Below are 13,821 nucleotides of genomic sequence, written 5' to 3'. Positions count from 1 at the left end.
TGCCAAGGGTGCACATAAAAAATTCACGTTGTCCTTTCGATGTTCCTGAGCACTTGTGTTTTAAAACTCATTGGTTTCACGATCAATAGATCCAGATCCACTTTCCAGTTTCTCTTCCCATAGCAGAAAAAACCCCCCTGAGCTACAGGTTATTTCTGCCTGTAGGATAAAAACCAGGAGCTGGGGGTTTGGTAGAATTCCTGCAAGGCCAAGGGAAGGGAAATTGGAGGTTCTATTTTCATGAGGGCCCTCAGAGAAGCTGTGTTCAGTCTCTGACTGCCTCCCTGGGTGTGAAAGGATTCAGCTGGGGTGGTGTTATCTGAAAAGAACAGGAACCTCAGTGGCTGGAGGGGGTGAAAATCCCCCTTTTCCCCTTCCCTTGGAGAAATGTGTACTTATGCTGCAGATGGTCTGGTGCTGTGGTTTGCCAGGCTTCCCTGAGAGAGGAGATCCTCCTGTTCTGTGGGATTCTCCAGCTGGGCTCTGTCCCTGCCAGGGGCTCCAGCCCTTATCTCCCCCTCAGGAGCCAGCAGCTCTCAAATATCCTGTGCCACAGCATTCCTCAGAAGGAAACATCTTCTTCAGACTGCATTTGAAGCAGGCAATTATCTAAACCAAATGTTACCTGAAGAGACCAGCCTGTGCCCAGTGGAGGCATCATCTGGCTGCATCCCCCACCCCCTGCAGGATCTCTCTTTTTCCCCCAGAGGACTGGAAAATTCATCTTTGTGACCTCTCTTACCGACAGGGTTTCACCACACTCCATTTTAATTTCTCAGTATTGACTCACCACTTCCTGAGGTGAGAGAGATGGGGTGAGAGTCCCCCCAGAGCTCTTTAGAGCTGAAATTCACTGGGAAGGTCAGGAAGGGGCTGATATTTCATTTTTTTGTATCTCTGCAAAGCACAAAGTCCTCTGTGCTCCTCAGTCCTTTATTTTGGATTGCCATTTTGCTTTAAGATGTTCAAAGTGTGGAACTGGCCTGGGCTGGGATAATTTAATATGAGAAGCAAATAAATAAAAGTTGGAATTTATATTTTCAGCAAGTATTTCACTGCAAATGAACAGTGCTAGAGAGAGTCCAGGCATGGAAGAAGTGTGGACATCACTGCACTTGTCCATGTCTGAGTCTCCACTACAAATGGGAATATTAATTTTTCATAGCTGGGCACATCTTAGGAATTCATAGATGTTGTCATGTCAATCACAGAGATGATTTTTACTCTGCAATTGTGATAACATAAAACCTTCCCAAAATAATATTTGAAATTAAGCTGAGGGGATGAGAGGGAGCCAAAGCCCTCCATGGCCCAGAGGCTGAGCTGAGCCTGGGTTTTGCAGCTGAGGAATGTCAGGATGCTCCCTGCCAGGGGAATGTGCTCAGTGAGTCCCAGGGGTGGCAGAAGAGCTTTGGACACCTGGGGGAGACACTGCAGGGCTCATCAGTGAAGGAACAAGATGCTGCAACTGCTCACCTCACTTTGAGCTCCAAAAACTGATGAGATGACGTCACAGGATAAAAGTATTAAACAGCAAAGCAGGGAGATTAGCAGAGAAATTTTGAGAGAATTGCCAAGACTTTGAAGTAGGAATTGTCTCACAAATCTGTGACAAAGATGTGATCCTTTACTGAATTATTGAAGATTTGAATTCAGAACCTGCTGGATTTTACAGGGTCCTTTCTTCTTATTGGTAGCTTGCACGAAAATTTGCTTCAGAGCCACAGTGAGATGGGGATAAAGCAGATTAAGGGATGGGCTCCAGGCAGCTCCAGGCTTGCCTTGTGTTTCAGTGGGTTAGAACCCTAATTTACCTCAAACATCTGGGTTAGATTCTTGCTTTCTCAAGTACACAGCTGTCTCTGTGGCAAACACCCTTCAAGGAGTGGCTGTCAGCATAAACCATCAGTGCCTCATCATCCGTCACGCCTGGAGAGCTGTCAGAGCAGCAGGAACAGCAATATTTCCCTGGGCTCTGGGGGAAATCACACCTTGCTGCAAGAGGACCTTCCCTTTCTTTAAACTGGTTTTCTCTTTTGGCATTTCCAGTCTGGGAAAAGAAATCTTTCTTCACCTTGGCCTTGTCCTTGCCGTGGTTTAGGTGTGGGATGTGTCTGCCTGAGAGATCTCTGTCCCTGCACTGCCTTGGCCTCTTTTCAGACACTTTTTTAGTCATGCACACACTTCCAGATTATGTACAGTGCTTTTCATTCCCACAGCCTCTCAAACATGGCTAGAAACCAAAATGCAGCTGTATTTTGCATGGATATATTTTAGCAGTGTTCTCTAACAGGGATAGAAGGAGCTAAGATGCGACAACAGGATTTATTTTCTTTTCTTCCCCCAGGAAAAAAAATGTTACCATTTTTATAGTGTTTATTAATGAGTTCATATCATCTGGAATCTATTAGCACATATATAATTATACACATATATATGTATATAATATTATACATTATATGCATATATATACATATATGTGTGTATATATATATGTATTATATATACATATATAATAGTATAATTATTATGAAGAAATTGTTCTTAATGATTATTACATGCTTTACATAGTTTTACATGTTTTTTAAAGATTTTATTGGAAAACAGCAAGTGACTTGCACCAGCTTTGCAACTCCAGCAGTTAAAAGACAAGCAAGGATATTCTGCTGTTGTCCTCCTGCACGTGCTAACTCCTGGTGGCTCTCAGGAATAATTAATAATGAGTTGGGACCTTACTGCTAATGAAAAATTTGCTCTCCATTCCTGCAGCCCAGGGTTCTGTCAATCCTCTGGCTCAGCAGATGAAAGAAAGCCCAGCTCTGGAGATCAACTGCAGTGTTTTTTATTTATATTTTCAGAGACTGCATCATGCTCTGCTGCTTGAACAGTGGCACAAGCTTTGTTGCTGGTTTTGCTATCTTTTCAGTTCTTGGATTTATGGCTTATGAACAAGGCGTGCCCATTGCAGAAGTTGCAGAATCGGGTAAGTTCCAAAAGCAGATTTCTGAGTTAACAAAAAATGCCCAGATGATGTGGGCAGAGTTCACAGTCTGTGCCATGGCCTGTGGATGGCATGACTCAATGGAACAACTGCTGCAGGAAGAGTTCTGAACTATTTTTGTGGCCATGCATTTGTGTGTGAAAATTATCAATGCTGCTGTGCATAGAAGCAAGTATATTAATTCAAAGAGCCCCTGCAACACAAATTTACTCCAGCTGAGCCTCCAGAATGTTGTTTAGCAGATAAATTGAGTTGTGAGTGTTGATCCTCACCTGCATCCCACCTTCTTTCAATGAGACAGACTGAAATCCACAAATATTTGTTCCTTCTGGAAAAAACAAAAATAAATGAGAAAGGATATTAAAGGAAAAAAGCTGCAGCTGTTAAAATGAGAAACCAGGCAGGCACACAGGCTCAGATTTATGAAAAATGAACCATCCACAAACACCATTGGAGCTGGGCATCCAGTGGAAGTTACTCCACACCTTTGTGGCTGTAACATCCTCAAGCAGAAGAAAAAGAACAGGAGGCTGCCCAGAAAAAAAGCCCAATGCAATGCTGAGCTGTTGAGGAGGAGAAATGACTGTTGTGGAGTTAATCCCAGGAAAACTGCAACACAAGCAGGGTTTCACTGATGCTCTCATGGAAAATATTTATCTTTTCCTAAATCCCTCAATACAACAGGCTTGCACTTCATTATAGGAGCTTGTAAATGCTGTTTTAAACGAAGAAAGAAGCAGCAGTGTGTGACACTGAAATTATTGCAGCAGGAGCACAGGGTTCTTCTTTATTGCCTGGGAGAGGGCCTTTGTGCCCCTGCTTTGAAAGCTGCCTGGCTTCATAAAAAACAGCTGAAAAATAAAACCAGAAAGACATGAGAAAGGTGAGAAGATTTCTTAGCAGATCTGAGAAGTTATCAGTGCTGTTACAAAAATGTTCTGTTTTGAAGATTTCTCTAAATATGTAGCCAATGTCACACAGCAGCACCCAAAACCACAGAGCAGGATGGGAACCAGCATTTGCCTTGCACCAGGTTAGGGGAAAAATAAAGAATCCAGGATATGTTCCTAAATTATATAAGGCAATCACAGGAGCAGCCACTATGATTTATTCAGGGATGTTTGCAGTGCTGCACATCCACAGAAAAAAAGGGGAACATAAAGCACTGGGAGGTCTGAACAGAAGTTGAGCATCCTTTGGGCAGGATGCAGGCAGGGCTGTGCCATTTCTGATAAGCCTCATCACCAACTGTTAGACTGTGAGAGGTAGAGTTTGTCAAGGTGTTCAGTCTCAGGTTTAGTTCCTCTTCTGTGCCATGACAGAAGAATCAGGTTGTGGTGGGCTGACCCTGAGCAGCAGCTGAGCATCCACACTCTGCTCACTCACCCAGTTTCCACAGTGGGCTGGGGAAGGGAGCAGGAGAGGAAAAGTGAGAAAATGGGTGTGTCCAGATAAAACACCTGGTAAGTGATGCTGAGTGAGCCCTGCCCAGCCAGAGGCACATTTTGGTGTCAGCAATGCTGTTCTCCCACAGCTCAGGCTGCTCTGGAGGAGCTGAGCTCCATCTCAAACTCCCACACAAGCATAAACTTTTCATTTCTTTATTCCTTTCCAGGACCAGGACTTGCATTCATTGCTTACCCTAAAGCTGTCACCATGATGCCTCTGTCTCCTCTGTGGGCAGCTCTGTTCTTCATGATGCTCATCTTCCTGGGCTTGGACAGTCAGGTAGGGAACAAACCCCATTTCAGTGATTTTCTTTAGCCTCCCCAACAGGTGGAAATCACAGCCTGGTGAAAGACTGAACCCTAACTTAATTCTTTGCTATTTTAAATCTTAGTTGTGATGCTGGATATCCCTTCATGATTCACTGCAAGGGCTGGTTCAGCCCGACTCCAGCTTTCATTATTAACACGGAAATCAGTCTGAACTTCAGCAGGGCTGATTAAAATCCACACTTCAGTAAAATACCAGCCTGTTTTTAAAGCACTTTGCACTGAATTTTGAAGCTGAATATCAGATAGTGATAATGTAATTTCCCATGGTGTATTTTTACTGCAAGATACCATAGCAAGGAATGTGCAGCCATAGCCTGCAGCAAAGGGGCAGCACAAAAGTCGTTGTCCCCGTGTGACTGGAAAAATTGCAAAAGCTGCTTGAAGAGGAATGTGACGTGCCTGGGTGTTTTAGCATGCAGCTCAGCCCTTGGCATGACTGGGTTCAGAAAATTTATGATTCTAAAGCTCAGCAGTGCTTGTTCTGCATGACATTTCCAATCATTAAACTTAATGTTTTAATAACCACTCTTTTTAATGATCTAACGGGTTCTTAAGCCTTTATTTATTTATTTATTTATTTATTTTAAAGTGAGCAGTTCCTGGATTTTGCTCTTGACTATTCCAATGTCTATTTTGGGCCCTGTTTTAGAAACTTTGCTGCAGAGCCCTGAGTCAGAAGCTCAGGCTTTTTGATTTTTTTTTGATGTTTAAAGATGCCAAACATGTTCCTGCCCTCCTTTGTTAGAATTCCTGGCTTGGGCACTCAACAGCTCTGAGGAACTTCTCTCTTCATGGACAGAACTTCCCCCAAAGCCTGCTGCTCCTGTAGCAGGTTGGAGGATGCATGGCAAAATTGGAAAAAGTGCCTGGAGATCCATTGAAGGCTTTGTACATTATTTAATTCCCATTCCAGCCACATTTGAAAGGTTTCCTTTTCATTTAATCCACCTGCTACAGGGCAAATGCAATCTGGGATGATATCAGAGAATCCAACTGTTTGGGTTTGGTGGAAATCCATAACTTTGGACTTTTCCACTGGGAGATGTTCCTTTCAGTTTGAGTTTCTGCTTATGGGGCGTCCCCGGGGATCACCGACCCTCTGAGATGAAAACACAGGAGGAAATTTAGTGTTAGGTGGCAAATCCCAATCCCAGCAGCAGATTTCACTGGATCTTTGCTGTCCTCTGTTGCAGTTTGTGTGTGTGGAAAGCATCGTGACAGCCGTGGTGGACATGTACCCCAAGGTGTTCCGCAGGGGCTACAGGAGGGAGCTGCTCATCCTCGGCCTCTCCGTCGTGTCCTACTTCCTCGGCCTCATCATGTTAACTGAGGTGAGAGCTGCCTGGCCCAGAGAAAAAGAGTTTGTGCTTGAAATCACAACAGATAAAGCACATGAATCTTTGCCACAGACAAATTTCACTGTCAGGAACGTGACAACAAAATACTCGAGAGAATGTTGTCAGCTCCTGTGTAACGTCTGAAATGGGAAAAGCGGCCTCGTTTTATCGGCTGAGCTCAGGAAATGTATTAATCAAAAATACACAGCTCAGGAAATGTCTTAATCAAAAATACACAGCACAACCAAGGAAATTCCATCTGCTTTGCACCAGCCAACCACACACACTGATCGTGGTTTCTGCTTGCTCACCCTGGGCAGGAACAACCACATTTTGGATGGGAAAAACAATAAGGGTGAAGTGAAAAGAGAAAATTAAACCATCTTTGGTTTTGAGCAAAAGTTTTTGTGTCCTTTCCAATTTGGAATAATCTAGAACGTGGACCATTAGTATTTAATTACACTAATCAAATCTCCCTCTCTGATAGGAGATTCAATGCTCTGTGTGAAAAAATGCATCAAACAGATTTTTTTATACTTGTATACTTTATATTTACCTGTAATTCTTATTCTCAGTGAAATAAATCATCTTGGCTATGTAAAATGGGAAATCTTGGAATAACCCCTCTACACAGCTTGTGTTGAGCAGAGTACTGAGAAGATTATCTCTTATTATCAAGATATACAGGCTAAAAGAAATATAAATCTGAAGAGCGAAGGGGAAACAAGTTCTTCAAACTGCAGGAATATCCTTGCAGGAGTTTTGTTGTCCTTACCTTTTACTGTATTGGTTGATTTCTAAATCTGCATTTTGCTCAGGTATTTGCTGAGCCTCACCATGATGACTTTGCAGTAGAAATTTAGGTTTCTTCCTATTTTTAGGATTCTCTTCCATCTGCAGAAAGTTTTCTGAGATGTAATGGATCTCATGAGCTCCCCAAAAAACATTAAATTCCAACTGAGGGCTCATCTCAAGCCCTTCTTTCCTTCTTTAGAATCTCCTTTCATCAAAATGCTCACTTGTGAACCCCTCCTCCTCCTCCTTATTTCAATATTAAATGCAGATGTGATAAATGGTTGTCTCACATAAAAATTTTAATATTATCCATATCATTTTAATTATTTATGTTATATAATGTTATTGATTGGATGATTCTTATTTCTTTTTCTTTGTGAGAAATAAGAAAGACTCGTTTCAGTCATGTGGCTCAAAGTCTGTGAGTTGAATTCACACTTTCTAGGTCACTTTATTCATTTTGCAGTCCCTGCACCGTCACAGAGGGATTTTGGTAGCTACAGATTTTACCTCCTTAATAAAATTAATTATTTTACATATTAATAACACAGACACAGAGCCAGGATCTGGAGGTCAGAAACACCTGGGAATATCTTCAGCTCGATGTGATAACAAACCGAAGGAAAAGCGGGGAGGTGGGACAGCATTTTTGCAAATAAAACCAAATTTACTTCACTCCAGATTTACCACCCTAAAGGAAGTGCAGAGTTAAAAAAAAAAAAAAAAAACAAGAAATGAATATTCTTTGTTCAAGAAGGAACCAACTTGAGTAGGAAGATTGCCAGGGAGCCAACAGCTTGACGATGTAATTAAAACAGATTTGCTATGAAATATTGCCACGGGTGCCAACCCAATATTTTTTTTCCCTTTCCTATTTTCTCCTCCAGGGTGGGATGTATGTCTTTCAGCTCTTTGACTCCTATGCAGCCAGTGGGATGTGCCTGCTCTTTGTTGCCATATTTGAGTGTGTCTGCATAGGCTGGGTGTACGGTGAGTGATAAAAATTGCTCTATTTTCTTATCTAAATTCCCTGTTTGCATCAAGGCAAAGTGAGAACCTTGTGCCCTTATGGATGGAACCCTCCACGTTCCCATGCCCCCAAAAAAAAGTCATGAATGCCTTTTTCTCCACAAAGATAATTTCACTTTGTAAAACAACACAGAAGTGCAGATCACATGTGAGCAGCTATCCTTGGCTTCACACATGAGCTCATAGCATCTAAATATATTTATATATAAAATAGATACTCTTGGACTGGGGTTGTTTACAACCTGATTCTACAAGAAAGAGAATAAATCAGCTAAGCAGAGTATATTAGATTGATTCATGCTATGAAGGAAAGCAAAACTTAAGGTGTGGAGGGAAAAGGAGAGTAGGACTAAAGGAAATGTTAATATTTTTGTGACAGCTTGTACCACACTAATGAAATCTCCATCTCTGATAAGAGATGCAATGATCTGTATGAAATAAATATTTGATAGCACCAGAAGTTTTCTAGCAGCAGGAATTTTATATCAACCCCTGCCATGAGCACAGGGCAGATGGCAGGGAGGAGTTTCCCAGGGAAAGAGGCAGCAGCTTCAGTGTTCCCAGCTCTGTCTGTGCTTTCTCTTCCCTGCTTTAAATCCTGACCTGGACAACCCCTTCCATGTGCACTCTTCATCTGCTTTTCCTTTGCTTTTTGGGCAGGCAGCAATCGCTTTTATGAGAACATTGAAGACATGATTGGGTACAAACCTGTGTCGTTGATTAAATGGTGCTGGATGGTCCTAACTCCAGGTATTTGTGCAGTAAGTACAGAATGTCCAAATAAATTCTTTTAGGTATAAAGAAGGGTTTCTCTACATGTTTTTTAATAATTTTGCTGTGGCTAATAGTCGAGAAAAAAGCTTATTGATTTGTAGCATGTATTTAAAATAAAAAAACATTCTGTAGGATCTGTAAAAGTTGTTAAATAGTGAAAAATCTTAGTATGTACAGTCATAGGAACAAAAATAATGCCAGGGCCCTAGAAGAACATTTGCCAGAATGAGAGAGATGTTTTTCCCTGTGGTTTGTGCACCTTGTGTGCCAGCCCATGGCTCAAGCTCCTCCAGACTTGTGCCGGGTCCTCTGCTGCTTTCTCCTCCTTTCTCTCTCTTTGGGGTATGGACATTTCCCAAAGGAGACAAGATGTATTTTACTTTTAAAAGTAGTAGGAGAGGCCAAGAGTCCATCCCACAGGCATGAGGGAGGGGAAGGAAGCTGTGCCAGCTCTGCAGATCTGTGGCAGTGTCACAGGGACAAAGTTCCAAAAGCAACATGATCTGATTGCCCTTAAAATTGAGGATTGGATGCCAACACCCCTTCCAGCTGTGTAATACTCCAATGATGGCAGCTGCAAACCACAGGAGCTGGGCTACCTCGAGATCCAGGCTCTCATTTGCAAACTTAGCAAAATTTCTGACTCATTTGCACCAGTTCTGAAATGACCTCTCCACCATTTGCTCTTGTGCACTCGTTTCACCACGTTGGACAAAATGACACGGTAGCTTTTCTCTATTTCATGCATCCAAATGGTCCAAGCTGCCTGATTAGAAATTTAAACAGATTTTTTTTTTTTAGTGTTTTTGGCAGGGTGAAAGCACTGGCCTGCAAAACTGCAGGTACACACAGTGGATTAAAGTAACTTCAAAAATTTTGGCTTTCCTTTTTCATCCTGACAGGTTGGAGAAAACCCAGCTCATGTTACTTAATCACAGCTGGTTCACTGTAGCTGTAGCAAGACTTAATCTTTCCTGCCCAGGTGCTGCTTGCCATCAAAGTGCAGGGTTTATTGTCACCAAGTGGTAAATAGGATTAAACTTGAAAGGTTGCTCATTTCTGCAGGAGCCTCTGAGATGTGTTATTTCAGCTGTACAGCAGAGAGGATGCTGCTGGTGGGTTTTTTTTTCTCTGAGTGAAGAGCTTCCCTCTGCTTTTCCTCCTCAGAGAGCCTGGCCTGGCCTAAACCCTCAGCCAAATCTTTGTTACACGTGCAGGGTTTGCCCATAAATACCTCTGACAATATCTCTGCTTGTTTCAGGGAATCTTCATCTTTTTCCTGGTGAAATACAAACCCCTGAAATACAACAACGTGTACATCTACCCTGACTGGGGCTACGGCATCGGGTGGATGATGGCGCTCTCCTCCATGGTCTGCATCCCGCTGTGGATCTGCATCAAGCTCTGGAAGACAGAAGGCACCTTCATGGAGGTGAGAGATATCCAGTGATGCTGGAAAAAGAGCTGGGAAAAGGCTGGGAGTCCTCACCTGCATCCCCCAGATAGGGCTCTCAGTCGCCGCTGGAAAAAGAATTCTGAACTTTCTCTGGTTTATTCTGAATTCCTCTTGGGTTTTGTGCTGCCAGTGGTAAACTAACTATTGATTTAAGGTGCTCTGTTCCCAGCACAATTTGTAGCTTAAAATGTCTGTAACGTCACCTAAATCCCTCGAAGTTTGTATCAGCCATTTCCTCAGGTCAGCTGCCTTTTTCCATGGTTTTTGTTTGTGCTGCCAGGATTTTCTCCAGGAGCTGGGTTGCCCACATTCCCATTTTCTGTACAGTTTTCTTAATTTCAGTTCTCTAAATGAGAAAGTCAAATAGATATTCAGGGCAATTTTCTGACATTTGGTGTCAGGTTAGGTCTAGAATGAGGTTATTATCAAATTCAAGCTTGGAGAGTTTCTCATTGCTGTGGGAGCTCCAAAGAAAGGCAGTGAAGGAAACAATAGCAGAAGAAATAAAAATACAAACCTTACTCAGCCATTTGGGATTTCAGCATTGCAGAAAAGCCTCAATTTGTCCACATTGCACAGACTCCATTCAGCTGATTAAACACAGCCTGGAGGCTGCCTAGGAAATCTTTACTGCATATATCAACTAAAAGTGAATCACCCATGATTTAGTTGTCTCAGAGAGTCAAGAAAGGAAATCTGCACAAATCTAAACATTCAGTATTTCCTCAGTGCAGCAGCCTCACCTGTCCCTGCAGGTGAGCAGACTTTGCTGGAGCTGCAGCACTGCAGACAGGTCCTTATCTTTTCCCTGCCAGGATGACAAGAGGATTGTTTTAATCACAGCTGGGAGCTTCTTGGGGAGCCAACTTCCTGCTGTGAGCAGCAACCTTGCTGTGGATGTCATTGCTCAAAGAAAAGAGAAAGGATATTTTTCTTTATCACACCTTAATACACCTTGGCTGTCACTGGTTTATTTGTTTTTTCCAGTGAATATCATTGATGATAAAATGAGAAACAAAATGTACCTGTAGAACAGACACAATGCTGAGTGTCTTCATGAAAGGGGGTGATTAAATCAGCATAAAAATTCACTTTGGTTTTTGGAAATAAAATTTTCGCTCTGCCTTCTTTGGTCCAGTGGGATTTACCCAGAATTGTGCAGCCTGCAGGTCTGAGGGTGTTTCCACAACAGGGGAATAAATGAGAAGCAGACGTGCAGGAGAAAAGCCTTTTATAATCGATCTGTTAAAGAGAGGTGTGTCTGTGACCAAGACAAACGTAATGATTTTAATTTTAATGATTCAATTTCCAATTTCTCCAATTTTCTAGAAATTCAGGAAGTTGATTACACCTAGCTCAGACCTGAAAATGCGGGGCAAGCTCGGAGGAGGAGCCTACATTGCAGCAATAAATGACTGCGATGCCAAACTGAAAGGAGATGGCACCATTTCCACCATCACAGAAAAGGAAACACATTTCTGAAAGAACTTTTTTTTTTGTTGTTCTATTTTTTTTTTTTGTATAAAGAAATAAATAAATTCACTTAATTATAGAGGCTGGCTTGTTTTGCACAGAATTTTATTAACCAGTTAATTTTAAAGTGAAAATTGTATACTTGTTTAAAAAGTGATTTTTTTAAATTACTCTATCTGTAATGATTCTGTAAAAGAAAAAGAAATAGTATTATATTGTCTGTTAGTGATGACTTCTTGTAATATGGTGATTCCAGTCAATGTTTGGTTTTTTTTTAGACTTTAGAGGGACCTGTATAATGTGCTGTAAAACTTTTCTACTTTGATTTGTGGCAGGTGTAATGTTGTATAGACCTTCTAACCTGTAAGCATTTCAGACCATTTCAGCTGTCCATGTGTGTATATAAAAGGCACCTGCCTGTCCTATGGTTTGCTTGGGAAGAATTCTCCTTTCAGGGTGAGTTTGGTGATGCTGACGGCGCCTCAGCTGCTCCCACCTCCTTCTCTCCACCCTCCACTGGCTTCATCAGGGTTGGAAATGTGGAATGAGCCCATCCCGAGCCACTGTTTTCCTGGAGATTGGACAGAGGCTGGTTCTGAAGGGCTCTGAATTTTGCTGCTGTAAGTTCCTGGTCTCTGACAGGATGTGCTCCTCAGGAGACCTCCCAAACCTTTGCATCTTCCTCCCTGGGCGGCTGCTCCTGAATTCTGGCTGGCACTTCCCACCCCCAGGAGTGACCCGTGTTTGTCTGTGCTCCTTCAACAGGAGACCAAGGTTATTTCACAGAGCTGGAGAAGTTCTGAGGGGAAAAGTTTAGGGCTCTCTGTGTCTGTACAACAACTCATTCCCCTCCAAAGGAATCCAGGATCCTACAATGCCGATGTGTAGCACTACACAGCTCCTCTGCTGGCACAGGCTGGGGTTTTGGGCTGTCCTGTGCAGGGCCAGGAGTTGGACTGGATGATCCTTCCAACTCAGGGTGTTCTGATTCCTCTTCAAGGTCCTTTCCAGGTCCCCTCAGATCAGGCACTGATTCCTGTGCCCTGGATGGGATCGAGGCTTGGACTGAAGCCAGAGGAGGAATTTCTTTAGCAGAAGGTTGGGGTAATGTCCTTTCTCTCTGCAGGAGTCCCAGGAGGTCATTTCTGTGTGGTGCAGGGCAAGGGATTCATGCAGGGCTGCTGTGACCCTCGGTGTCACCGAGGCAGCAGCGCTGGTTCTGTCCTGTCAGGCCTTGGTCTGGACTGACTGCCGGGCTTTAAAGCTGATTTTGTACGTGGATCCAGCTGCTGGATGGTTGTTCCAGGAGGTGTGCAGATGCCCCAGTAGCAAAACCCCTAAACTGTGTCTTAGGATGTGGTTTTTTATTTTTACCTGATAATATTCCAAACACTATTATTTGTTCTGGACAATTTTTTTTCTTGGCTTGTTTTTGTTATTTGATGGTTGTGTGAGGAACCTGTGGAGGAACATCATCCTGCACTGCACAGGATTTTTGGGGAGAGACAAGAGACAGCCCAGAAGAAATGTCATAACACCTGCTGCCTTCTCTGCAACTCCAACCCACCGGAGCTCAGACACAGCACCTGGAGTTGTTAGCAACAGAAACAGCTCCTGACCTTCTCCCAAGGAAATATTTCCCTAGAAATCACTAATTATACTTTAATATTGGCTAGAACTGTACCTGCAGTCAGCACTTCTCTAAGCTCTTGCTGTTACTTCTTAAAAAAAGCATTTTTATGGAACTGCTTTGTCTCGAGTCACTTCATTAAATCTAATAGAGCCATTTCATTTTCACTTTACCTTATTTGTAGGGGTTTATTTTGTGTGTGGCAAGGTGGAAGCCTAGCAGAGGACTTCAAATCCTTTAAATCCTGTTTGCACATCTCCCTTGGGAGGTGCTTGGGGCAGGATATTTAAAAGAAACCTGGATTTAGGAAGGCACAGAACCATCATTTTGTGCCTGCTGGCCTCCCTCAGAGCCAAAACTCAGTCCCATAGGAAAACCATACAGGGAGAGAAATGTTCCCAGAATGGAAACCACAGGTTGATTTATATACAATGCAAAAACTGAATTGACATTCACACCCCCAAATCTAGGAATTCACATTTTTGGAAGTCCCAACAAGTCAGGAATGTTTGGGACCCAATGTCCCTTCCTGGGCTTTCTCTCCACTC

The 13,821-nt window shown here is 42.8% G+C and overlaps 1 protein-coding gene across 1 annotated transcript in view; it reads left to right on the top strand.

Moving 5' to 3' along the window:
* The window catches only part of SLC6A11 (solute carrier family 6 member 11), an 86,020-nt gene extending 72,632 nt beyond the window's left edge, over positions 1-13,388 (top strand). Inside the window, exons 8-14 of the mRNA XM_086845264.1 lie at positions 2,859-2,983; positions 4,617-4,729; positions 5,973-6,110; positions 7,799-7,901; positions 8,601-8,701; positions 9,976-10,146; positions 11,500-13,388. Of these exons, the coding sequence (XP_086701390.1) occupies positions 2,859-2,983; positions 4,617-4,729; positions 5,973-6,110; positions 7,799-7,901; positions 8,601-8,701; positions 9,976-10,146; positions 11,500-11,652 (904 nt within the window). The 3' untranslated portion in view covers positions 11,653-13,388. The remainder of the gene's footprint in view (positions 1-2,858; positions 2,984-4,616; positions 4,730-5,972; positions 6,111-7,798; positions 7,902-8,600; positions 8,702-9,975; positions 10,147-11,499) is intronic.
* The last annotated feature ends 433 nt before the right edge of the window (positions 13,389-13,821 follow it).

Source organism: Cyanistes caeruleus, chromosome 11, assembly GCF_971803275.1.
Source record: "Cyanistes caeruleus chromosome 11, bCyaCae1.hap1.1, whole genome shotgun sequence".
NCBI lineage: Eukaryota > Metazoa > Chordata > Aves > Passeriformes > Paridae > Cyanistes > Cyanistes caeruleus.
The sequence above is the reverse complement of the archived record's forward strand: the minus strand, read 5'-3'. Positions and strand labels throughout refer to the sequence as shown.